We start from the raw sequence: 27,149 nt of genomic DNA, 5'->3' as shown, positions 1-27,149 counted from the left end.
TTAACAACAATTAGTATTGGATGACCTTGCCCCCAACTGGAGTCCTGTCATGTCTTAACTAGGCCTCTTTTCAAAAGAATGCCTGTGCCCAATTCTCACAATTATGCAAATTGGGCTTGATATCAAAGTGGTCGGAGGAGGGTGACACTTTCGAATGAAAAGCTTTGATGAGTTCCCATTCCTGTCCATTTCTAGATACAAACCTGACTCTCTACATCAACTTGCGAGAAGTGTTTGTGGTAGAAAAGCCGTTTCTCAAGGTTTTCTGAGCTTAAGAAATGTGCTTCACGGGGGTTGTGAAGCTATCAAAGTAGATTTGTTGTGCTTTGCTCCAGCGAGGGATGAAAATACCCTGTGGGCAAGGAGAGAGGGGTCATGGGACTCCCAAAAGGATTACCTTGAACTGGAGTCATGGGACGTGCCCCGAACAAAGAGCCTGCTCACATGCTCATCATATGAACAGCCCCTCATAAAGTGGTGAAGTTTCATGTCCTGTGGGATTCATTGGGCGCCGGCGCTCTGGGAAAGAGCACCCCTCGCCAGCGGAGCTCCAGGAGGGATCGCTGATGCCGAAAGTTTCTCTTTGGCACCTTCTTAATGTCGATTAGAGGCTCTACAGGTAGGACCCCGGCTAGCTAACTCTGGGTGACCAGAAGGAACTGTGGTCTACTGATGTGATGATGGGGTAGGAATGATCAGGATTGGGATTACGAGATTGTAGTATTGGGAATGATTTACATTTTTTTTTTTCTCGCTTCTCTTGACGCAACAACAATTAGCAATTTCCAATAAAACATTATCTTTGTTAAACAATTTATGATTTTTAAAAAGTTTTTTTTTTTTAATTTTTAAAAAATTTAGGAGGTGACAAACTTTATAAACTATGAATTTATTGATTTATACTTAAAATGGTGCAATGGAAAGCCATGGTTTTGTGGGTTTCTAATGTGATCTGTCTTTCTTATCTCTAATGTTCTGTGACTGATTTTTCGAGGGGGATTTGCCTCAAAAGCTTTCGTCTTAATTAGGGCTGAACCAACAAAAGCCCAGACAGATATTGCTTTGAACCAAAGGTTATTTTCGTCCAGTGCTGGAGCACAAAGCTGGCACGACAGAATCTTTTTCGAAAGCTAAAAATGTTGGTGGGTTTCCATGGCACTTTCTCAGAACAGAAAAAAAGAGATAAATGGTCTGGAGCAGAGTTTGCACTCTAATTTGCTATGCACCTAATAATTTCAGGCAAAACAGGCTACAGCCTGGATCTGGTCAATGACTCTCTGGATGCTCTTGCATTCAACTCATATCCACACATCTTGAAGCAACAGTTAGTTGTTTTGCAGTTTTAGTAGCTGACTATGGGAACTGTAAAAGACCAGCATTATCTTTGTACTAGTATATTCCTAAAAGCACATTTATCACTGGTAATGGTGAACAAATGCGTTTCACCAGAAGTCTCCATAGTTAATCACTTTAGACATTTGCCATCTACATATTTTCTCTTCCATGCGTTCTGTATATCTACGGCTTGTGCGTACTGTACCACTCATACTTTAGTAAGGATTATCATTGCAAAGAGGATTTGCTCTATTTACTCTGGGCAAACTCAAGGGACTAAAAGCAGTTCTTGCTGTAATTTATGTTATACATATATTAATATGGTCGAATGGTACATTGAATATATGTGTAATGTTGTAGGTTTGTGCTTGTATAACCAAACTACTATTTTATTTTATTTTAATAATTTGAATTTATTTTCATAATAATGTGAATTGTGAACTTTCTTCTGACTTATTTTTCCCTTTCTGCTTCTTTGGGCCGGAAAAGTATTTATTTTATTTTAGTTTATTATTTGATTTACTGTCTTTTCTTGTCTGTTTCTTAGGGCCAGAAAGCTTGGATTGAAAAAAACCTTTCACAAAAGAGAATGTATCCACATATTTCCAGCCAAGGACCCAACGCGGTGAGCTTTCCTATTTTGACCCATTTCAAAAGAACACGTAACTACATATAATGACACCATTGTGCGAAACAAATTACCTCTATGACTCATTCTGTTTTGAGGCTTTTTAGACTCTTATGTAATGAGGGGTGATGTGTGACATCATAAGCCCTTGCACAGATCACTGTGTGGGCATGTTTCAAGGCTGGATGTGAGGGGGGCAGTGTAGTTCAGTCCACCACACTTCCTGTCGGTGGAGGGATGCCAGGGTGTGCACTGATGCATGTACCCATTGAACATTGACTGCAGTTTAGACACAGCCCTGATAGGTGGTCTACGTGCACAGAAAAACAGGCAGTACCCTCAAACCAAATTATTTTCATGATGAAATGTCAGCTAATTGAGTTAAAAAAAAAAAAAAGTTACGTAAGCAACATCCTGTTGCATGCAATAAAACAAACCTCCAGCATTACTTCTGCTGTGATTTTCCTCAGGTGCGCCTGTGGTTATCTAGTGACTCAGCACACGGCCATTGCAGCAGGCGCCGTCACCAACAAGCCCTCCGAAGGGAACCAGCTTGTGCAAGTGGACCCTCCTCAGGAGAAATGGTTGGTGGTCAAACATACCCAGACCGTCCTCACAGACGCCTATGGTACCATTGAATTTCAAGGAGGAGGATTTATCAACAAAGCCATGGTATTTTGAACATTATGGGGTGAATTTACTAACTTGTTATATTATTATTGAACCTAGTATTTTGACGCAAAAGCTGAGTTTTATTTGATAACCACCTGTAAGCGAAGGACAATACAAATTTCTCAGTTAATTCCCTCTCGAGATTTGAAGTCTAAATAATCCAACAATTGTAAGTAAAGAACCATGTTAGCATAGTTCACGCAGTGAGGAAATAAACATATTTCATTTAAGAAAAACAGTTAAATCTGACATTAAGCTTATAATTCAATATCTCTTACAGTATATTCGGGTGTCATATGATACTAAGCCGGACAGCTTGCTGCATCTCATGGTGAAGGAATGGCAACTGGAGTTGCCCACGCTGCTTATATCAGTTCATGGTGGCCTCCAGAACTTTGACCTGCAGCCCAAACTCAAGCAAGTTTTTGGGAAAGGCCTGATCAAGGCTGCTGTGACCACCGGAGCGTGGATCTTCACTGGTGGAGTCAGCACTGGTAGGTATTTTTTGAGTTCAACAGGGATGGGCAACTCCGGTCCTGGAGGGCCACTGTCCTGCAAAGTTTAGCTCCATCTCCACTCAAACATACCTGGAAAAAGGGTGTGTTTAATTGGGGATAGAGGTAAATTCTGCAAGACAGTGGTCCTCCAGGACCAGAGTTGCTGATCCCTGGTCAACAAGTATGATTCCAATCCACATGGATCCCTTGGATCCAACATTTGCATCCATATTCAATTTGGTTTGGTATCAGATATAGTTAAGAAGGTTTCCTAATCTGTTTTATATTACTTTCATAATGTAGGAGTGATCCGGCATGTTGGCGATGCTTTGAAGGATCACTCTTCTAAATCAAAGAGGGAAGGTATGTGCTATAGGCATCGCTCCATGGGGAATCCTGGAGAGCAAAGAGGATCTAATTGGAAAAGATGTAAGCACGAACTATCGGTGTACAATACAAAACATGATGGTGCTCATAAACTTATGAAAAAATAATTGTATAAGGCGTTATGCTACATCATCTAACAGTTGAAGCTTCATACTTGTCCACTGACATCTGCATTGTTATGTTCCTCTTCAGGTGAACAAACCATACCAGGCCATCTCCAATCCTCTGAGCAAACTTGCCGTTCTCAACAATAGCTATTCGCACTTCATACTATCTGATAACGGCACATGTGGGAAATATGGGGCGGAGGTCAAACTACGCAGGCAGTTGGAGAAACACATCTCCCTCCAGAAGATTAACACGCGTAAGTGCGGTAGCATCAGCAAATCTTATCTGATTTAGGTCTAATGTACCTCTGATCCTAAGAGGGCATATTTGAAAGCATGCTAAGGGTTTGAATGACGCGAGATATATCCTGATTATCCGTAATGGAGTTCATGGGGTCAGGGACCAGTGGAGATATGCTCTAGCCATTCTAGATTTGATCAAGGCTTTGGTGTCTGTGACCTGTGGGTTTCCCTTTGTCATCCTATGCCTGGAGCTCGTGATAAGGCAGGGACAGCAAAGGGAGGCTCAGCTGTCACCACTCACATCGTCATCTGGGATCAGACCTGGGAGAGTCAAATTAAAATGATTGTACTCCCCACTTCTCTGACTTTTAAATACCTCTCTTTTGTTAATCATAAAAGGGCTTTTAAATTTTTTATGTGCATGCATTTTGAGTAATTGAAAATAAGATTTACAGCGCAAAACACCCAAAAGGCTCAAACATTCAGGCTAATGTTTTGTAATAGTATTATATTGATACGTGCACAATCCCTGTACCAAGAAATACAAAACATTTAGTTGTTAATTGCTTTTTTTTCTGTATATGCATGTCAGGACTGGGCCAGGGTGTACCGGTGGTATGTCTGATTGTGGAGGGGGGTCCCAATGTGATCTCGATTGTCCTGGAAAGCCTGCGTGAGGAACCACCTGTGCCTGTAGTGGTTTGTGATGGCAGTGGTCGAGCCTCTGACATTATTTCCTTCGCCCACAAATATTCTGAGGTTGAAGGGTGAGTATTAATAGTCATTATTACACAGATCTCTGGAATGCTTGATTCTAAATGATCTATCACAACATTCTTTGTTCAAATGTTGAAACATCGATATAATTGAGAAATATTTAATTAATTAATTTGTTTAGATGGACCTTTTGCTTTGCCCTGAAGGGGTCCAGATGCCTCTGTAGGGGTTTATGTCTAGAAATTAATAGCTAGATGCACATTATCCCATGAATTTCTAGTATTGACCCGTCTTTAATAGAATGACCGTTTAATAGAATCCGTTGTCAAAACTATTCATTATCACAACTGAATTGTATTTTTTAGACTGGTAAACGAAGACGCAAAAGAGCAACTGCTGGTCACCATCCAGAAAACCTTTAACTACAACAAAATGCAGTCAGGGCAAATTCTGCTCATGGTCATTGAATGCATGAAGAAGAGGGAGTTGGTAAGTATCTACAGTGATGTAAGATCATGTAACACAATTGTAGACCAACATCCATCAACACAAACCCACTCTGCTTAAACCAGCCTAAGATAGTCTTAGTGGGTCTCTCAATCTGGTCAGGTCTTCTTGTTTTAGATTGGCTTTGGATACTTTTCAGCTTGGAGACCAGCTTAAGACCAATTTGGCCAGGCTGGGAGACCAGCTAGACCAGACTAAACTAGCGAAGACCAGCAAATCAACCAAGGCTGGTTTTAGATTTTTTTTCTTTTTTTCAAATATACATTTAAAACAACATAATAATATACATATAAAAACAACTAAGAATAAAATGTTTTATGAATATTTTTTTAACTCTTTGTGCAACCTTTCATCAATAAACATTTCCATTCATTATTCATTTTGTCATGTGTCTTTATTCATGTGTCTCTCTCATATATCCATCTTTCATATCAGGAGCGACTTGTTCTTCTGCTTCACCTATGAGACCGTTGTGATTAACAAATGCTTTCAGACTTCATATGTTAGAACGGACTTCACAATCACTATATACTTGCCTATAGACTATATATGACCTATAGGATGATCCAGTGCACTCTGGGAGCTTGGTTAATGGTAATATTTGTGCCGGTGCAGCTTTAACTGAGGCTAAGTGATGTGAAGTATTTAGTAATACTGCCACAGGACAGGAGATAATCTGTAGCTCTATACATCTGGACTAGGATCAGTGTAGTGCCACCTGTTCTTGCCGACCCGCTACGTTCATTCACCCTGTTCCTGAATATGAGCAGATGGGGGGAAGGAGGGTGGATCAAATTTCTTTCTAATCCACACTGAACATCTCCTCCGCTTATTTCAGTGACATCACATCTCGTTGTCTGGCATTAGATAGAGTAATGGCCTTCCACAACAGTGTTTTTACATTAAATGCCAATGCTAATGTATGGTAAGAGCTCAAATGTCCACATACGCACATAAGCATTTCCGTTATATGGATATTAGGTACGCAAATGTACAACTTTCAAGCCTACTATTAAACATGAATTGATAGCTTAACAGATGCTATTATGAAAGCAAGCATGCTAGTGTTTCCCTAAGCCATCTGTGTCCAAATGGTTTGCTTCAACCAAGATATTAAACATGAAATGAACTAGCATTCATTATCAAAATATTATAAAGAGTTCAATTTAAGATGTCACTCCTCCCATTGCAGCCATGAAGTCTAAAAAACGCAGACTCCACCATAAGTCTCTCATTAGCAATGCATGCTAACACTCAGGAATGTCTTGGAACAGGGCCACTAGTCCATGCCTACGTGATTACATTTAAGATTAACATACATGTGACTGCAACTGCAAAGGTAATTGCATTTGATACTAGACATCCTAAACAAGAAAAGCAGTATTACGTAATTTGAGAGGGAAATAAGCTAGTTATGCAGAGTGTGAATAAGAATGTCCCGCTAATGCTAATAAAACTAGGCAAAGCATTCATCCTAAAAACACATTTTCCATTCATTTCCACCACAGTAATTCTTTCATCATCCTCATCCAAAATAAATGTATGTATATTAAAATTGTGCTGCCCCGTCTAACTTGGTATATGTAGATAACAGTGTTTCGAATGGGTGCTGAGGGACAAGATGACATTGAAATGGCTATCCTCACTGCGTTACTGAAAGGTATCGTGAATACGCAGACCTTCTGAAATACCACAGATTTGGTTCATGGTTAGAAATGAACTATAATGTGTGTTCGTTGTAATTCAGGAACAAACGCATCAGCTCCAGATCAGCTGAGCTTGGTTCTGGCTTGGAATAGAGTGGATATAGCACGCAACCAAATCTTTGTGTATGGACACAATCTACCAGTATGTGAAATAATCTATATCCAAGAAAGAAGAAAATATTTATTTCACAGAGACTTTCTTAAGTTAAAATGTTTGTTTTCATAGCCTGCAAGCGCCCTCGCTGCCATCTCCACCAGCGCAGCACCATCTCATGAAAAGCAGAAAGGAGCCACTCAACGTAACAAAGGAAAGGCTAGAGGAAAAAAAGGCAAAGGGGGCAAAGCCAAACCAGAACAACCAGAGGAAACTGACCCCAGAAAGTTAGAACTACTGAACTGGGTAAGACTCTTTTGCTTAGATTTTCCCTAAATGTATTATGTTTCTCATATAATGTATCTCATTTAAATTCACCATTCATTTATATATGAAGTCTTACTGGTATTCCTAAAGTGGTTCCTAAAAACTTGCGTAAAAGATTGATCAGACGGATTTTATCCAGCAACTCCAGAGTTCTTGAGTCTTTGATACCAATTAATTCAAAGAACCAGCTCATAAGAGTCACTTGATTGTAAATTAGACTTTGCTTGTGTTGTAGGTTTTTGATTCCCTGAACAGATGTGGCTCATAAGAATCATTTGTTAAGGAATCAAATTATACCATCCTTGCAGCCTGCTTATCATTATTTTGTGGCATACACTCTGTAGTAAACGCTGGTACACGTTAAGTGAGATATGTGAGAGACGGTTTATAGTCCACCTTTTCCTAACTTCACGACTGGATAATCCAGAAAATTAATGTAGCATATATTCGAAATACTTGTGTTTAAATTTAGTGTTTCAGCAAGTTTAGCATTCTACCTAACTTCTCGCTCGCTGTCGCCCTCTTCAGGTGAACTCCCTCGAGCAGGCCATGATTGACGCTTTGGTTCTGGACAGAGTGGATTTTGTCAAGCTCCTGCTAGAAAATGGTGTAAACATTCACCATTTTCTAACCATCCCTCGATTAGAGGAGTTATACAACACTGTAAGCACTGTAACCATTATCATTTTGGAGCTTATCACAAAGGATGTACAATAGAGCATGAGAGCAATTCATTAATCAACAGAAAAAAGACAGGCCCTGCTGTCATATTTTTTTAATATTCCTCATAATTCTATTACGCAATCATATGCAATCTGTGTTATTTTGTGTTTATCAGAAACTTGGTCCTGCCAACACTCTACATATTGTCGTAAGAGATGTTAAAAAGGTAAAGCTGTCTGACTATTGAATTCTGGTTAATCCAACTTCACTGCTGACGTTTTCTGAAGAATATATAAAAATATAATTTTATGCATCGCTTGTATTTCGTAAAATGTAACTTGACAAACATTTCAGGAGAAATTACTTTTGTTCTTTTGATTTCAGGGGAATCTCCCACCAGATTACCAAATCACATTGATCGACATTGGACTGGTGGTGGAGTACCTGATGGGTGGAGCCTATCGCTGTAACTACACAAGGAAAAACTTCCGAGCTCTTTATAACAATCTTTATGGACTAAAGAGGGTAAAACATAGAGATGACTCAAATTACTAAATGTTTTAAGTACACACAAACAGTTTAAGTACTCTCATGTCCCTTTATTTCCAGCCTAAAGCCCTAAAGCTGCTTGGAATGGAGGTACACATCAAATATTTGAACTTCTTTAAATTACATTCTAAGAAAGATCACCCAATATCTCTATTAATATAAATATCCTGTTCACCTCATTAGGATGATGAGCCCAGGCCAAAAGGCAAGAAGAAGCAAAAGAAGAAGAAAGAAGAAGAGGAGGACATTGATGTGGATGACCCAGAGGTCAGCCGCTTCCATTATCCATTCCATGAGCTGATGGTCTGGGCAGTGCTGATGAAAAGGCAGAAGATGTCTCTGTTCCTGTGGCAGAGGGGCGAGGAGGGTATGGCTAAAGCTCTGGTGGCCTGTAAGCTCCTCAAAGCCATGGCTCATGAGTCGTCTCAGAGTGAGATGGTGGACGACATATCCCAGGATCTCGATAACAACTCCAAGTAAGTGAATGTAAAATCCCTTTCAAGTCTGGTTCACTAATATGCAGGTATGAATGTACAACCTATGAGGGGGAAAAGGCAACATGCTAAAATGTTATGCTAAGTTAAATGCTAAGTGTTTTTTTTTCCGAAATGTTTTACAGTGTTAAATAAAAAACAATTGGTTTTATTACTTCAATATGGCAAAAATCTATTTCTACACTGTACAATTACACTTCTGGTAATTTTAGGGAGTTTGGAACCTTGGCCTATGAGTTGCTGGATCAGTCCTACAAACATGATGAGCAGCTAGCCATGAAACTGTTGACTTACGAGTTAAAGAACTGGAGTAACTCTACCTGTCTGAAGTTGGCAGTGGCTGCCAAGCACAGAGACTTCATAGCCCACACCTGCAGCCAGATGCTCCTCACTGACATGTGGATGGGCAGCCTGAGGATGGGTAAAAACCCAGGACTGAAGGTGAGGCAATTTCTTTAGATATTTCCAGGGTTCCTGGAGGGCCTTTAATTAAATTGATCTTAAATTGGAGCAGGAAGTCTTATATTTCATAAAGTCATTGCATTGAGTGTTACATGTACTGCAACAAATGAACATCTTCCTGATTATTTAAGTCTTGTTTTCCCGTACAAATATCTAGATAATTTATTGTAAGTTGTTTCTTGATTGTGATTTGCCTTTTTCTTCTGTTTCTGCAAACTTTAGGTGATACTCAGCCTCATTTTCCCACCTTTTATCCTGCTGTTGGATTTCCGTCTGGGTGATGACGTGTCTCATCAAGTCACTGCAAATAGTGAGGACAGGAAGACCAAGGATGATGATAAGTCTGGCCGGGTAAAAACTGCACCACTCCTTCTATTTAAACAAACCACTCCTTTATTAGATCAGTGTAGAGTACATAACTGAAAGCTCTTGACCTGACATAATATGAGCTTAATCCATCTGTAAACACAGGTCTTGCGTGACACATCCAGACACGATGTAGATAGAAAGTGGAAGGATTAAATGATAGAAAGCATATGTAGTTTGCAGATACTCTATTATTTTACGGTCTATAAAAACTCAGTATTTATAGTTAGTCCCGTGGGGGAAAACAGTACGGGAACTCTAGCACAGTGGTTAATGCTGCATCAAACAGCTTCTTGATCTTATGTTTGGTCTGGTTAAAACAAATCCAGGATGATTTGGTGATTTAGATTTTAGAGAGGATGCTGTTTCTATGAATTCTGCCTGTTGTAAAACCACCTCATGTACATCTAGGATGCCAATGCAGATACAGCCTCTAAGAAAGGAGATGAGGAGGAAGGTAATAAGAAAATGAGACGGATTCCTATTGGAACGAAGATCTATGAGTTCTACAATGCCCCTTTCACCAAATTTTGGTTCAATACTGTGAGTAAAAAATGAATCCGTCCATCCATTTTCCAAACTGTTTGTCTTATTTAGGGCAGTCTATCCCAGCATCTTGAGCCATAGGCAGGGAAATACTCTGAAAGGATTGAGTAGAATATATTATAGAATATTTTATTTTATTTGACTATATTATTTTTAAAACAATAACTAAAACTATATTGAAATCCAAAATCGGTTTGCATTGGACAGATTTCCTACCTTGGCTATCTTATGCTGTACAATTATATAGTACTGGTGAAGATGGAGCGTTGGCCATCCTTACAAGAGTGGATCGTCATTTCATACATCATCACTTTGGGGTTGGAGAAAGTCAGACAGGTAAAGATGTCAATCTCTCCTTAAAACACCACTGCAGCCACATCTCTAGAAATAGATGCAAAAATAGTGCAATCAACCCAAACCCAATAACAAAGAATCAGCTTGTAGCCTATATCTGATACTATCTCCTCCAGATTTTGATGTCAGAACCAGGCAAGCTCAGGCAAAAGATAAATGTGTGGTTGGAAGAGTACTGGAACATCACAGACCTGGCGGCCATCTCGACCTTCTTGCTTGGGCTACTACTTAGGCTGCAAAGTGAACCTTACATGGGCTACGGCCGTGTGATCTACTGCGTGGACATTATCTTCTGGTATATCCGCGTACTGGACATATTTGGAGTCAACAAGTACCTAGGACCCTACGTCATGATGATTGGGAAAATGGTAATGCAATTTATTTAATTAAATCTATTATACCTTTAGACCTTGTACACTTGATTATCAACTGTATGGACTTTTGACTTCAATAAGCTGCCACCTGCCTTGCAGATGATTGACATGCTGTACTTTGTGGTGATCATGTTGGTGGTCCTGATGAGTTTCGGCGTGGCACGGCAGGCTATCCTCCACCCAGACGAGGAGCCCACATGGCGCTTGGCTCGCAACATCTTCTACATGCCTTATTGGATGATCTATGGAGAGGTGTTTGCAGATTCGATAGACCGTAAGACTAGAATTTATAGTAAGATTTTGTTTCCTGCCTCCAGGGTAGATAGATGGCCTTTAACAGTCTGATCCACCTTCCTAACACCTCACTAATATCTCCATCACCTATGTGATCCTGCTGTTTGTTGCTGCTTCCCCTATAGCAGGGTTCCTCAAATCTTGCCCTGGAGGGCCAATACGCTGCAGAGTTTAGCTCCAACCCTGATCAAACTCACCTACCTGTGATTTTCTAATGATCCTGAAGACATTGATTAGCTTGCTCAGGTGTGTTTGATTAGGGTTAGAGCTAAACTCTGCAGGAAAGTGGATCTCATGGGCCAGATTTGAGGATCCCTGCCCTATAACATCATGCCTAGTGCCTTTCTTGTTGTGTTAGGAACCTTTTGAGAATTCAGTCTTGTAACTTTCAAATTTGGAAACAGAAAAATTTGTTGTCAAATTGTGGTTATTTCAGTATTTCAGGCTGTATGCCATTACTCTGCCATACACATTGCAGCAGTTTCTAGTTGATTATCCTGCCTTTCTGTTGATTAAGATGTTGGATTTGATTAATTCTTGCTGCATATTTTGTTTTTGTTTCTGGTTTCCACTTGCACTAACTGACTGTTTGTGACTATACTTGCTCTTCTGGAATGTGCTCAAGTTTACGCAATGGAAATAAACCGTAAGCAAAACTATAAACATTTGACACAATGATAAACACTGTTTTCATGAAAAATAACCCTACTAATGGTATAGCGGCATTGGAATTGTTGTGAATGCGGAACAGATCGATTGTTGGTACTAAAATGTAACAAGAAAGCTTTTTTAAACAGCCCCCTGTGGAGAAAACTTATATGATGAGGATGGGAAAAAGCTTCCACCCTGCATCCCTGGAGCCTGGCTGACTCCGGCCATCATGGCCTGTTATTTGTTAGTGGCCAACATCCTGCTTGTGAATTTGCTCATTGCTGTCTTCAAGTAAGAATGCTACCATTTCATGGTTTTGATGACTTGTTTCACTTGTAGCATGTAAAATCCAAACAATTTGTGGCTATTGGTCTTTACAAAAAAGTCTTCATTGGTGAATATATTTTAACAGTTCAGTGGCGCTGATTCACTGTTATGTGTTTTCTCTCATTAAAGCAACACATTCTTTGAGGTTAAGTCCATTTCGAACCAGGTGTGGAAGTTTCAGAGATATCAGCTCATCATGACTTTCCATGACAGGCCAGTGCTGCCTCCACCAATGATTATCTTTAGCCACCTCTACATCCTTTTTCGCAAACTCTGCTGCCGCTGTAGTAAGAAAAAGGAGGGAGAACTGGATGAAAAGGATAAAGGATTAAGTGAGTTTCATAAAATAATTAGACCAAATTATAAATGATCAAGATGCAGGTGTTCCAAGTGAGTAGTAAAAGACCATGAGATAAATATTTGTTTGTATTATATGTCTTTTCCTCATAAAGAGCTTATTCTTACCCCGGACGAGCTGAAGATGCTGTATGAGTTTGAGGAGCAATGTGTGGAGGAATATTTCAGGGAGAAAGAAGATGAGCAACAGTCCTCAAATGATGAACGTATCAGGGTTACAAATGAAAGGTGATTTAAGTACAGGAATACGGGTAAATCTCTTAAATCCCAGTCTGCAAACTTCTTATCTATTCAATCATCACATTTACACAATCTTCTTGTTCATGCTCAGGGTGGAGAACATGTCCATGCGCCTTGAGGAGGTGAATGAGAGGGAGAACACAATGAAGGCCTCCCTTCAGACAGTGGACCTTCGTTTGTCCCAGCTGGAAGACATTAATGGCCGAATGGTGAATGCCTTGGAAAGACTGGTGGGAATCGACCACTCCGAACTCACCCGGACACGCTCATCGGCCTCCTCTATTTGTGACCCCTCCTCTCTCCAACGTCACAGTAGCATCAACAGTGCTGATGGGTACAGCCTCTACCGCTATTACTTGGGTGTTGATGACCGTCCACCTGAGGAGAAAGAGGCAGATCTGAGTAAAACAATAAGCACTACAAACCTCAACACAAAGGAATATGGCCAGACTCTAGAGGTGAAAATTCCAGGGGTAAAAAGACGCCTTGGCTCATGTGTGGACATCCGAATCTTCCCTTGTGATAAGGATGTTGAGGTTGAAGGGACAAAGCCAGAATCACCCAAATCTACAGTTCCTGACAACCAGACTTCTTCAGATAGAGCCACACTGAAAGAAGCCTTGATCATGGAGAGAGCAAAACTTCAGGCGACTACCTCCTACCCTCTAGAAAAGGTGAAAGCTTTTAAATACTATCCCGGAGAAATACAAAGCACATCCCCGTCCACTGTACGAAGGTGTTGGAGCACAATCTCATTTGATCAAGCAAGTGGAAGAGAACCAAATCTAGAAGGAGAAGGAATGGGTGGGTCTCCAGCTACAAGACGTTGGAGTGCTGGCTATGAGTATAAGGTACACCCTAGTCTTTTTGGTCAGGCGCCAAAGGTATCAACGGTAAGACCCTTGGTAGACCAGATTGACCAATTTAGCAACAGTTTCAAGGTAGAGCAACATTCTGACCAGCCTGAGCAACAAATGCTGAGAGTTTCTTCTAGACATAGTATAGATGAGATGGGAATGCAAGATGGGGAGAAGACAATGGACAGTTCAGATGGATCAGTGAATCTTGAACGACATCAGTCAATTATTGAAGATGGGATAAGAAAGGGTGAAGAGCTACACTCAGCGGGGACGACTGGAAGACAGGCATCACTTGATGTAGATCAGGTAAATCAGGAAGAAGGGAGTGACAATGTGGACAAATGCCTGAAAGATACTGAACAGGAAGTGACAAAGGAACCAGATGATCCTGAAGGAGGTCTTGGAAAGGAGGAAAGTTCAGAGAAGCAAGACGGAGAGCAAACAGAGGAGATACCAACAGGTGTAGGTCCCTTTGATTCTGAAGTCCAAGCTGATGGTAGCCATCTGCTACTGCCAGAAGACACAATGTTCCTCCCTGGAAGATCTAAAAGCTGGTCCACAAAACCTTGCAAGTCCTTAGGAAACAGCTTGAAAAGAGCCCACGGATCAAGCAGTGAAAGAGACCTTGCTGGAACATTTGGGGACTCTCCTGATGATCCAGGTAAACCAGCACAGAAGACAACAGATGATGCACCATCAGATGAACCGTGACCAGACACTCCAGAGGGAGTCCAATAAGAACAGAAATTCAACAGACAAGAATGACACACACATTAAATTCTGTATATCCACCTATAAAACTATATACTTACATTAACAGTATGCACTCAGGTGTCATGATCAAGTTAACCGAGTAGCAAATCTCTGAAGCCATAGTATCAACTATCCATTATTTGTGTGCTTGCACTTAAAGTATTTCCATCAGTATATGTATTTAATGTACAAAATACATCGTGACGGTATGTATCCCTGCTCACTGCTCTGGTTTTCATCATGTAATTTATGTATTATGGTTTAGATGTTTTTTGACTGGTAAAATGACAGTATTATGAAATTTTATGGGCTAAAAAGTAAGGCTATGCAAACTGAACTAGTCAAAGGACAAAATGAGTCTACCGCAATGCAAAATGGTTGGAGTTGGCATGTTGTATGAGTGGTGCATTCTGTTTATTGTGGGAATAAGACTGTGTAATAGCACCATCTGTTGTTCTGGATGATGAACTGCTGAAAAATAAAAGAAGAACTTTACACGAGAAAAAAATAAGCAGAAGATAAGTTTATACAGTATTTACTTTGGTTATATGTAGTATAAAAGTCCACAGTTAATAAAACCACACTTCAAATTCTTGTTCACATTTTCTTTGTTAAGGTTTCAACATGTTTAAATAAGCATACTGTAGCTTTTCAGGAAACGGGTCGCATTATAGAGTCCAATAACAACACGTCATTTCTTAAAAATTCGGTCATACAATCACAAATATGAAAGAAAATACATGCATAACAATGGTCCCATCTGAATATCAGTGGTCATGATATGTAACATTTGTCAAAGTGAAATGACGATCACCAAAAATTTATTTCGAAGATTCAAACAGTCCAACTCAGATTAATACAGTAGATCCAGTTCCAAGGCATTAAGGTCCCCAATATCAGCACAAGTAGTCGGAAGAAATAATTACCAAATGGGGATGTTTTATTGCTGTAATCTGTGCTACTTCTTCTGACACAACTATTAGTGAAGTTTGAATAGGAGACCGAAATGTCTCACACGTTTGAAAACAAAAGTGCTGATTTAACCAGTTGCATTCACCCTGCAACCTTTGACTAAAACAACTACACATAATCACAGTACAAGCAAAAAAAAAAAAAAAAAAGCATAATACCAATTTTTGGCAACTATGTTTCTGTAAGAGGCTATGGTGAAAAATATGTAAACAGTAAATAAAGGTTGCTTGTACATTGAGTATATAACCTTATGCACTGGATGTTATTGAACAAAAAAATGAAAAAGAGCTCAAATGAAAAATATCAAGCTGGAATAGAAAAAAAGGTCAGTTTTCGTTGATGAATTTTCATAAGCATGCGTTAGTGGCTTTCCTGTTTAGCAAAATACAAAACATACTGTAGCATTGACACCAAGACCCTAGTCTCTATACTTGATTTCACATGGCCAAGCAGCCTGTTCTCAAATTAAAACATTAATTTAAATGCTAATTAATTAGTGAATGATCATTATCATATTCAAAAATTGTCACACAATTTTCACAGATCAGTGCTAGACTGAATTTTAATATAAACCCTATATTTTATCACCCTAAGGCTAAGGATCTACAGTACAACACAGGCACAATTTCTCAGGTTTAGATGTGTCAGACACACACTTTCTACGGGTGACTGTGATTTTGCCAAGTAATACGTGTTCCCTTTGATACCTGACCTGAAGATGTTCCTTCACCCATCATGCACTGCAGCCATCATGTTCTATCTTTGCAACCTTCCTGCAGATGGATTGATGTCCGTCTGTGCTATACATGGACGTGCCTGTGAGGAGAGCTCATTAAAAACACATATAAAGTGCTTTTAACCCACTGGCATCCCAAAAATGGTCTTTTACAGATTTTCTCTATTACATTTTTTGAACCAGTGCAAGAACACAGTGTATATACTGTATAAAAGACACCCAGGAACATGTTACAACAAGACAGACTCACTGACTAATTCATACTGTACATGATACATCTAAGCCTTCAGCAGCAAATGTTTTAAGACAGCATGTGCTGTGTCCATATAGAATACTTTACAATAACATTTAAAAAAAAGCAAACATTCGTATTTGATCCATTATCTTTTAACACAATCATCACGATTATCACCACACAACAAAGGAAACGTTTCCCATTGTGACTCTACCACCGAGTGAACTGACTAAATCTCTCAAAGCTGCATCATTCCTCTGTTCCATCTTGACTTTAAGAGCTTGGAAAGACGATCCTTCATCTGTTCTTGAGCCTGATAGTCCAGCTCTTTGCAGGGGCTCGTGTGACACGTTATACCAGCAGAGCATTTCTGGCTGCCGCAGACACACAGCGAGTGAACGTACTGTATACACTTGCCGTAAAAGCGTTACAGCAGAGCACACTTAAAGATGCTGTGCTTTTTAGAGCGCTTCTCTGAAATCTTCACCGGCCCTCCGCTATCTGCTTGACCACCATCATTCTAGTCAACAGAACGATAGAAACATTTTAATTTTGCTTTGTTAAACATAAAAAAAATTAAAAAAAATTATATATATATATATGTATATATATATATATACTGTATATAAACTCACGATTGTGAGTAATAAAGTCAGAATTGTGAGATATAAACTGAAGTCAGAATTGCGAGTTATAAAGTCAGAATTGCGGGATATAAACTAAATTCAGATTTTGTTTTCTCAGAATTGTGTGATATAAACTCACAATTGTGAGTTATAAAGTCGGAATTGCAAGAAATTAAGTCAGAATTATAAGATACAAACTCACAATTTTGACCTTTTTTCTCAGAATTGTGAGATATAAAGTCCAGTTCTGAGGGGAAAAAAGACTGATGTTTTCTCACGTCTGACTTAATAACTCACAATTTCAAGTTAAAAAGTTAGAAAAGTTTGTTAAACATACTTTAAAGCATATAAACTCGCAATTAACTCGCAAAATAAAGTCAGAATTGTGAGATATAAACTGAAGTCAGAATTGCGAGATATATTTGCGAGTTATAAATTCAGAATTGCGGGATATAAACTCGCAATTCAGATTTTTTCTCAGAATTGAGTGATATAAACTCACAATTGCGAATTATAAAGTCAGAATTGCAGGAAATTGTCAGAATTGTGAGATAAAAACTTGCAATTCTGATTTTTTTTCTCAGAATTACATGATACAAACTCACAATTTCGAGTTATAAAGTCAGAATTGCGAGACATAACAATTTCGAATTATAAAGTCAGAATTGCGAGATATAAACTTCTGATTTTTTTTCTCAGAATTACATGATACAAACTCACAATTTCGAGTTATAAAGTCAGAATTGCGGGAAATTGTCAGAATTGTGAGATAAAAACTTGCAATTCTGATTTTTTTTCTCAGAATTGCATGATACAAACACAATTTCGAGTTATAAAGTCAGAATTGCGAGAAATTGTCAGAATTGTGAGATATAAACTCGCAATTCAGATTTTTTCTCAGAATTGCGTGATATAAACTCGCAATTGCGAATTATAAAGTCAGAATTGTGAGATATAAACTTGCAATTCTGAGAAAAAAAGTCAGAATTGTGAGATATAAACTTGCAATTCTGACTTTTTTCTTCTTGTTATTGTGACTTTTTCATGAGATATGATGTAAGAACTTTGAGATATAAACTTGCAATTCTGAGAAAAAAAGTCAGAATTGTGAGATATAAACTTGCAATTCTGACTTTTTTCTTCTTGTTATTGTGACTTTTTCATGAGATATGATGTAAGAACTTTGAGATATAAACTTGCAATTCTGAGAAAAAAAGTCAGAATTGTGAGATAAAAAGTCACAATAACCTTTTAAAAAATGTTATTCAGTGGCGGAAATGGGCTTCCATAGTAATCAAACTAAGTGCAATTATAAAACAATGTGTTTTTTTGTTTTACCCACAGTAGTGATCATTCTAAAATGTGATTTATTGTAATAATGATTCATGACATATATATAGTGTATATGTATATATATATATATATATATATATTAATCATTTGTACAAATAATTTTAATACAAATAATGATAAATGTCAAATACAGTTTTTTCTTTTTTTGCCAGTTTTACAAAAAACTTCAAAAAACACTCACCATTTTTCTGCTAAGTCGAGCCATAATGTCTCTAGCAAGTGTGAAAAAGGCCTCTTCGACATTTACGCTGGTTTTTGCACTTGTTTCCAAAAACTTGATCCCGTAATCAATTGCCAACTGGACAAAAAGTAAAAAGATGACAACACAGTTGTCAAAACAAAATGTTCAAAAAACAAAACAAAAACAAAAAAACTACTAGATCAAATATTTCTATAAAAATACAAAATATATCATTAAAATTCGTTCCAGTATCACTCAAAATACTGAATATCTGATTCAAAATACTATACCTATAATAAAAAGGTAGTGTTACAAGAATGACATTTAGGCATTTTATTTGTTCTTCTTATTTTAAAAGATTTATGTTATATTACTCTTTTTAAATTATTTATTCCTTGTATGGAAAACTATACGTTTGTAAGACGTGAGAGGCCTCACTTTCTCTCCTCTCTCTTTGGACACCTGTCTCCTGTCGTTCATGTCACATTTGTTTCCGAGGATCATCTTCTCTACGTCAGATGATGCATGCTGAAATTAGTAACTGAAATTAGATTGAGAAGTTCAGCACTTCCAAGTTAAATTCTCTAACAAATGTATCAAATAAACTAATTATATTTGTTATACATTTATAGAGTGGGTAACAAGCATATTATACAATGGCCCCCTAATATGATTGGACTGCAATGTATTAACCAATGAGAAACCAGGACCGTTAATGTAAATTATAACACTACACAAATCAATATGTGAACATTTTCCAGTGTTACCTCCTCAATGTTGCGTATCCAGTTTTTAATATTCTCAAATGACTTTTCACTGGTGATGTCATATACCAACATAATGCCCTGAAAACAAAGCAAGCAGAAAATATGAAACATCCATCTTCAGTGATCCTCACTTTCACATATATACATGAGTAGTAGCCAGTGGTGTTTTACCATAGCGCCTCTGTAGTACGCCGTGGTGATCGTCCTAAATCTTTCCTGTCCTGCTGTGTCCCTGTAAAACAATCAGACAGTCACACGCAAATAGTATATGCATCCTTGTTCCTTCCTTCCTTTGTCACCCTGCTCGGCCTCAACACTTCACATTCGTTTACAGTGAATCCCACCCTGCTCTTTGCCAGCTTTTAATATAAACATCCTGTAGATAGAGAGAGAGGTACGGATGTACAGCCTGTCCATGACACTATCATCTGCACGTCTCATCCTTCATTAGTCACCTAACTGGACAGGGAGCGTGAGCATTACGACTGTTATCAGGAAGGCCAGCCACAATGTGTAATGTGATATCACATACATAGTAAGTTAGCACCCTTTTGAAAAAAACAGCATATGCTGGTTAGGTATGTTTTGACGCTGGGATGCTGGTTTAAGCTGGTCTTTTGCTGGTTTGTGCTGGTCCTTTGCTGGTTTTAGCTGGTCCTTTGCTGGTTTATGCTGGTCCTTTGCTGGTCCTTTTGCTGGTCCTTTTGCTGGTTTATGCTGGTCATGTGCTGGCAAAGGACCAGCATAAACCAGCAAAGGACCAGCTTAAACCAGCATCCCAGCGTCAAAACTTACCTAACCAGCATAAGCTGGTTTTTTCAACAGGGCAGGTTAATGGGCTAGCCATATGCTATAATTGCAGGTTAGTCAGTGTAGTCTAGTAACTTGTGTATATATGTAGGCTATCAGACTAAGCAGTTAAAGTATGCTAAGCTGTGTCTAGTGGCTAAATTTAAAAATTTGACTAAAAGGCTAGTGTATGCTAAACTAGCAGAATAATGGGCTTGTGAAATGCTATGATAGCAGGTTACTGGTATGCTAAGCTAGCAGTTTGATTGATGAGGGCTACACAAAGCTTGCCTGCTAACTGTTTAACTTGCAAGCTAAGTGGAAAACAGAATGAGAAATTACTTATTTGACCATTTATAGTTCTAGATTATCATCTATTTGGCATATTAAAAGATTTTGAAAATGGATGTTTTAACCAGGTACCTGAGTTTACGAGTTCTAACTGATATATCAGCATTGTAGGAGGCCAAAAACCTCCTTTGTAGTGCTTTGAACGAAGTACAGAAATTAATTAGCATATAGCTAGCTCATGATTAGCTACTTGCCTCTGCTAATCACAGGCAAGTTGTAGTTGTAATTTAGATGGGAAAGAAACTGCACTTAATTGTACTGAATATGCACTTATATATAGTATATTTATAAAACACTTACACTTATAAAGTATATTTTTATAAAACTACTTGGAGATGATATAATATTGCTGAAATAAAAAGCCGCTTGACGCTGGAATGCTGGTTTAAGCTGGTCCTTTGCTGGTTTGTGCTGGTCCTTTGCTGGTTTAAGCTGGTCATGTGCTGGCAAAGGACCAGCATAAACCAGCAAAAGGACCAGCATAAACCAGCAAAGGACCAGCTTAAACCAGCAAAGGACCAGCTTAAACCAGCATCCCAGCGTCAAAACATACCTAACCAGCATATGCTGGTTTTTTCAACAGGGACTTAAGTGAATTTAACGCACTTTTAAAAGGTTTACTCTGTAATAAAGTCAAATTAAAAGTTGTACTTTAATGTACGTTTAGTTACGATCATTAATTTAATTACTATTTGGTGTTCTTTAAAAAGTACACATGATTACTTAAGTACTTAATTACACTGTACTATATTGGAATTATTTGATAGTACATTTAGCTATTACAAAGCTAATATATTTTAAATGTTCTAAGTCACAGCTTTATTAAAAAGTGTAATTACAAATATGCTAGAGGTGTCTTTTCTTAAACTTTTAGAAGTAGCCTACAATAGCTTAATAGCTTCAAAGCTACTTACAAGCACCAAACTCTGCCTATGTGCAAAAACTTGTGTTCTCTATATTCAGAAAGTCTTTTTAGGATGTGAATAATACACTAACAGTTTACACAGCTTTAAATATCTCTGAAGATGATGTGTAAATGATGATATAACGGGACGCATATAAAACAGGACATATCGCTGCATATTCATGACAGACAAATGGCTCACCATATCTGCAGCTTGATTTTCTTCCCGTTCAGCTCAACAGTTCTGATTTTGAAATCAATTCCTGGCAACAGAGAAAAAGAGAAACATCGTCAGATCTTCAATGACTGGCACCACATGGAATCAATGATATAATCAATGTTGCACTGCAGTGGTGAAGATATAGATGAGTTGTTTCCAGTTCCTGGGGTTAAACTGCTCCTCTTGCCATTTTTTGCCCTGCTGGTTAGTGGAAAATTGCTTGTTTTTCTGTATTCCAGGCCTCACACAAATGCTGTGTGCCATGCAACAATATACTCAACATTTTAGGTTGCTCTGTATATATGACATCTAAAGCCTATTGATGGTGTTGAGAGATGATTGATTTCCAATCAATAAAACAATCAAGATGGAGGATTCAAAGCTTATTTATGATGCAAAATGTGGCATTCAGTAGAACCTTAGAGAAATCAAAGAGATAATATGTCTTACACTCAATACAACTAGTCAAATGAGTGACTCTGTATTGTGGTTTTCCTGTGGAAAAATGTCTAATGCTACAACAATATAGTGGTTGAAGATCTGGGCTGGTAAACAAAAGGTTTATACCGAAAAAGGTTCTTATCTTAAGCACAAACCTCACTAAATTTTGTTACCTCGTGTCATTTTGTCGAACAAATAAATGTATCTTTTTTTTTTAAGGAGGTGTGGTCATATTAGCAATGTATTTCAGTAAAATTTTGTCGGGCAAATAAAGGTCCACTGATTGGCCAAACGCTTACGAAACACTAGCTAGCTACCCGCCATTTTTAAAAAGCTGTGTACAAATATTTACTCCACGAACACGGAAAACAGCAATAACGGCGTTTACATGTTGTCTGCAGCGTTATGTTCTTTTCTCAGACTCGATGATATGTAACAATGCAAGTTGTCATAGGAGATTTAGTCAGTTTCTTCAGAAAACGTAATAGAGTTGTTTAGGTCACTGAAACATGTTTATTACATTTACATTCACTAATTCAGTAGATTCTTTTAGCTACAGCTACAATGAAGAGCATAACAAGCCCTTTATCAAGCATTATATTAGTTACTTATAACCATCCACAATGCTTTTGTACTGTTTTGATTGAGCGAACACCACATTTTCTTCAGAAAATGTTGTTTCAGTCACTAGCTATGTGACTGAAAGGCACTGTATATAATAATGTTTTTATCCAATAAATTATGAGCTTCAGAGCACGCAGACAAAGCGCGCTCATGTTATCTTATTTTGGGAGCCTGCTGTTTGGGAACAGTTCTGGGAGTTAATTGTAACGAAGCACTTTGACGAGACTTTGCTCAAGCATTTTAGAACGACAAAACTATCATTTCAGATGCTTAGCAATGAAATCCATCAATGAGATCCAGGTATGATGTCCCATCACAAAGTCACATGTCTTTTTTGATGTGCATTAAAGAGGTCATCGGATGCCCATTTTCCACAAGTTGATATGATTCTTTAGGGTCTTAATGAAAAGTCTATAACATACTTTGGTTAAAATTTCTCAATGGTAGTGTAAAACAACACCCTTTTTACCCGGTCAAAAACAGCTCTTTTCAGAGCAAACTGTTTTGTAGCATGCCGCTTTAAATGCAAATGAGCTCTCTTAACCCCGCCCCTCTCTTCCGAGCCATTCTCTGAGAGACGGTAAACTTTAGCCGCATTCATTGTGAAACTTGCTAACTAGCACGTTATTAGGAAAGACGATTTGCAAAGATTCATAAAAAACCTTATACTCACTTCTTCTGTAGGTGAGGATGGATCACGAATGATTCGCACGAACATAGACGCATTTATATAGATCAGGGGTGCATTCCCTTCACAAACAAACGTAATCCACTGCTTCTTCAGTGGCTCAGATGTCGGGAGTTAATGACGACTACTATGTTCATTATTACCTCCAACAACAAAACACTTCAATCGCTTAGGAGTCATTTTTGTCTACATCTGCTCCGGCGGTGAAACAATGGAGAACTGATAAGAAATGTATCCTACTTCCCTGTTGAAAAAAACCAGCATATGCTGGTTAGGTATGTTTTGAAGCATGGCTGCTAGTTTGAGCTGGTTTAAACTGGTTTAAGCTGGTTTAATCTGGTCAAGTGCTGGTCCTAAGCTGGTCCTGAGCAGGAGCTAGTTGCTTAGGACCAGCTTAGGACAAGCACAGCTAAGGACCAGCTCAAATCAACAGCCATTCTTCAAAACATACCTAACCATGCTGGTTTTTTTTCAACAGGGTTATTTGAGCGCATACGTTTTTTATGCACTTTTTTTATTTTTATTTATGTGCATCTTGGCGTTTCCATCCAGCGTTTATTATGCAATATCCCAAAATGCGCATATAAATGTGTGGATGGAAATAGCTAATGATACAAATGCTTATGACATTTACATTCAGTAATCTAACCAAAGCTTTTAGCTACAACTACGATGAGGAACATAATTTATCAAGCAACTTAGTTAAGCAATATCACAACCCTGAGAGAAACACACACAGTCACAGGAAGCGGAGGTGGGGACGCTCAGAGAAGTGTGGGGAAGTATGCAGAGTGGCCACAACTGGGGTCATGGACGTCCTGGCACAAGAAAGCAGATGCCAGTCAAATGCTCGGCTGCATTGGCGGAAGAATGCTGAGATGGGCTGAGTGAATATCACGAGAGCATGATGGGGATTCAAACAGTACAGCCCTCTGTTCACGGTCAAGTCTACTATGACCTCGCACAAAGGAACCGTACTTTCCCCAGCACCCCGTCCTGATGGTGTCACCAAAATGTTGTTCATGCAGACTGACCGTGATGATTTCTAACATCCCAACATCAACATTTTCATCAAAATTGCTGCTTTTCACCAGGGAATGTTACAGATAAACAGGCTGCAAATACAACTAAAGTCTGAAAGAAAGTCAAGGCTCAGAGACCCCATTGCAAGACAGCATCGCAAACAAAGGCAGAGGGGGCGGTGACTTTTTAATCAGATGGAAAAACTGACAAAGGAAATGACTAAACTCTCTGTGCAGGCAGACGAAAGACAACTGCAACATTCACACACACACACACACACTGCAAAATAATTTTCTCATGCAGTATTTTGTCTAAAAATCTTTAAAGCAAGATAAATGTACTTGAGATTTTAAAGATGCTTGAGATATTTAAAAAAAAAAATTTTGGCATTTTTTCTTGTTTTATTTAAAAGTAGATGTCATTTGAATCATATACACTCTAAAAAATAAAGGTTCTTTATCAGCATCTATGGTTCCATGAAAAACCTTCATGGTATATTAATGGATCCTTTCCATTTCATAAAAGGTTCTTTATACCGGAAAAGGTTTCTTTAGATGATTAAAATTGTCTTTACACTAAGAAAAATGGTTCTTTTAAGAACTGTTCACTAAAGAACCCAGAATGGTTCTTTTATGGCACTGCTGTGAAAACCCCCATTTGGAAGTTTCTGTATTAAATTTTTTTTTTTTTACATTTTTTGTTTGTTCATACTGACAGAAAAAAATACAGAAAATCTTTCTGAAAAAAAAAGCAAATAAAAAAAGACTACTGCAGGTTGCTACCAAGTTTCTTCACCCTGCATACTTATCAATATAGTTTATTGCAAGTTTTCTGCATCATGAAGAAGCACGTTCCTTCTTTCTCACCGTCAAAGAATAATGAGTCATTATATGGAAATCAATATCTGCTTATGGTTTTAAACCTAAAACAAAACATCTATCAGCAATGTACTGAGTGGCTTGAGTCCATCAGCGTGAACACAGAATGCCTATATAACTCAATACACTGTTTATGTTTCCCTTGTGTAGACTCCTGTATGAATGAACTTGTAAGGCCATTAGTGAGCGGGTATCACAGGATAAAAGTAGATACAGCTCTGGTCAGCAAAATATGACTCTCACACCTTTACAGAGCTGACAACATTGTTTCCAGAGTAGCCTACCTATATCTGTATATATAGGCAGATATAGATATAATCTGTCTATATGCTAGAATAAACTGTATATATGTTACTAGTTAATTTAAACAAATAAAATGTGTGTGTGTGTATAGGATATATATATATATATATAATATATATATATATATATATATATATAAACATTTTAAAACTATTTTAAATAAATATCTGTCAACATAAACAAGCTTAACAGTTGTATGTACTCAAAGGCCTATGCATTTCTAAATGAATCCAGATGTTTTAGTTTTACACAATCACATGATTGATTAAAAAAACCCACAGGTGCTTTTTAAACGTACTTTATCAATACAAATGCCACTAGAACCCTAATTATGACAGCTTTACTGTATCTGACCACTATTGTCCTGCATATAACGGGACACCATCCAGTACCTTCTACCCAGATCGCCGGTGAACTGACCGATTGTGGAGATGAAGGTGGTGTTAAACGCGTCGTCGCTGAATCTGAACAGCAGACATGTCTTTCCCACTCCACTGTCTCCTATTAGCAAGAGCTTGAAAAGGTAATCGTAAATCTTCGCCATTTACCAAGCCGGTATTTCCTTTATGAATGACAGTGCACAGTTTCCCTTGTTCAAGGCATTGACACAAAAATCATAGTCTCGAGCGAGGGCGGAGCCTCGTGTTGTGACGTCGGCGCATGCCTCCTCCGTGATTGGTCAGTGTAGTTTCTAGGAGGACAGTGATGCGGAATCCCCCATACATTACGCGTGGCGGTAGCTATCAAGAAAGTGCTGCATATTAGAAAGGTTTTAAAAGAATTATTTTAGTACAGACTATTAAAACATATTTAAAGATTTGATACTGATATATTGATTTGATATGCAACACTAAGAATAAAGACTTTTTGGAAAGTCTTTGGACATTAACCCCCGGGTTCACAGACAAGGTTTAAACCTAATCCCAGACTAAAATGTAAATCTGAGCTGTTTCAGCTGAAAGAAACTTGCACTGACTATATCAGTGTCTTTGTTTTGTCTCAAGATGCACACCAGTAAGTGTTTTTTAAGGCACATTTATAAAAATGACTATATATATATATTATAAAGCTTTTATTTATTTGATCTTTCAAACCCTTTATTTATTTAATTATAGCATTTCTACATTTTGTGATATATTTGTGTGTTGGCATAAAAGAGCTTTAAATGACAGACTGATAGATGATTAATACCATTAACGCTTAGAAATTCCAATTTCCAAATACAGTTAATAACAAGGTTTCACTCAAAATAACGCATGAATCAATAATAATAAATACAACTGTATCCAAATGGATCATTTGCTTATCTATTTGATAACTTCCTGCATTTACTAGTGTCCAGTACTGAAAACAATAGTAGTGGTGTTGCCATTGAACAACCACTAGGGGACGCAGTCACAAGATCTGCCAGCTGAGATTAAATAGTAGGTGCAGGTTTACTCAAAGATTGCAATACCTTCAAATAAGAATACATAATAACACAAATAATTACAATTAACAACTAAATGTATCCCGTAGGAATGGCTGCTAATAAAAAGAGTAGGTGCC

The 27,149-nt window shown here is 38.1% G+C and overlaps 1 protein-coding gene and 1 pseudogene across 1 annotated transcript; one reads left to right on the top strand and one right to left on the bottom strand.

Annotated features, from left to right (window-relative positions):
• The first annotated feature begins 619 nt into the window (after positions 1-619).
• LOC107659504 (transient receptor potential cation channel subfamily M member 1-like) lies at positions 620-15,597 on the top strand (annotated as a pseudogene).
• Positions 15,430-26,208, bottom strand: LOC107659505 (ras-related protein Rab-8B-like). The gene is made up of 7 exons (XM_016448472.1): positions 26,022-26,208; positions 21,627-21,687; positions 19,552-19,612; positions 19,381-19,458; positions 19,052-19,141; positions 18,614-18,730; positions 15,430-16,973 (listed from the first exon to the last, which is right to left on the bottom strand). Exons 1-7 carry the CDS (start codon positions 26,143-26,145, stop codon positions 16,881-16,883), a joined length of 624 nt encoding a protein of 207 aa, XP_016303958.1. The 5' UTR covers positions 26,146-26,208; the 3' UTR covers positions 15,430-16,880.
• Between the last annotated feature and the right edge of the window lie 941 nt (positions 26,209-27,149).

The sequence above is a fragment of the Sinocyclocheilus anshuiensis genome, unplaced genomic scaffold (assembly GCF_001515605.1).
Source record: "Sinocyclocheilus anshuiensis isolate Anshui unplaced genomic scaffold, SAMN03320099.WGS_v1.1 scaffold387, whole genome shotgun sequence".
Classification (NCBI taxonomy): Eukaryota; Metazoa; Chordata; class Actinopteri; order Cypriniformes; family Cyprinidae; genus Sinocyclocheilus; species Sinocyclocheilus anshuiensis.
Note: the sequence above shows the minus strand (reverse complement) of the source record. Positions and strands in the feature narration are given on the sequence as shown.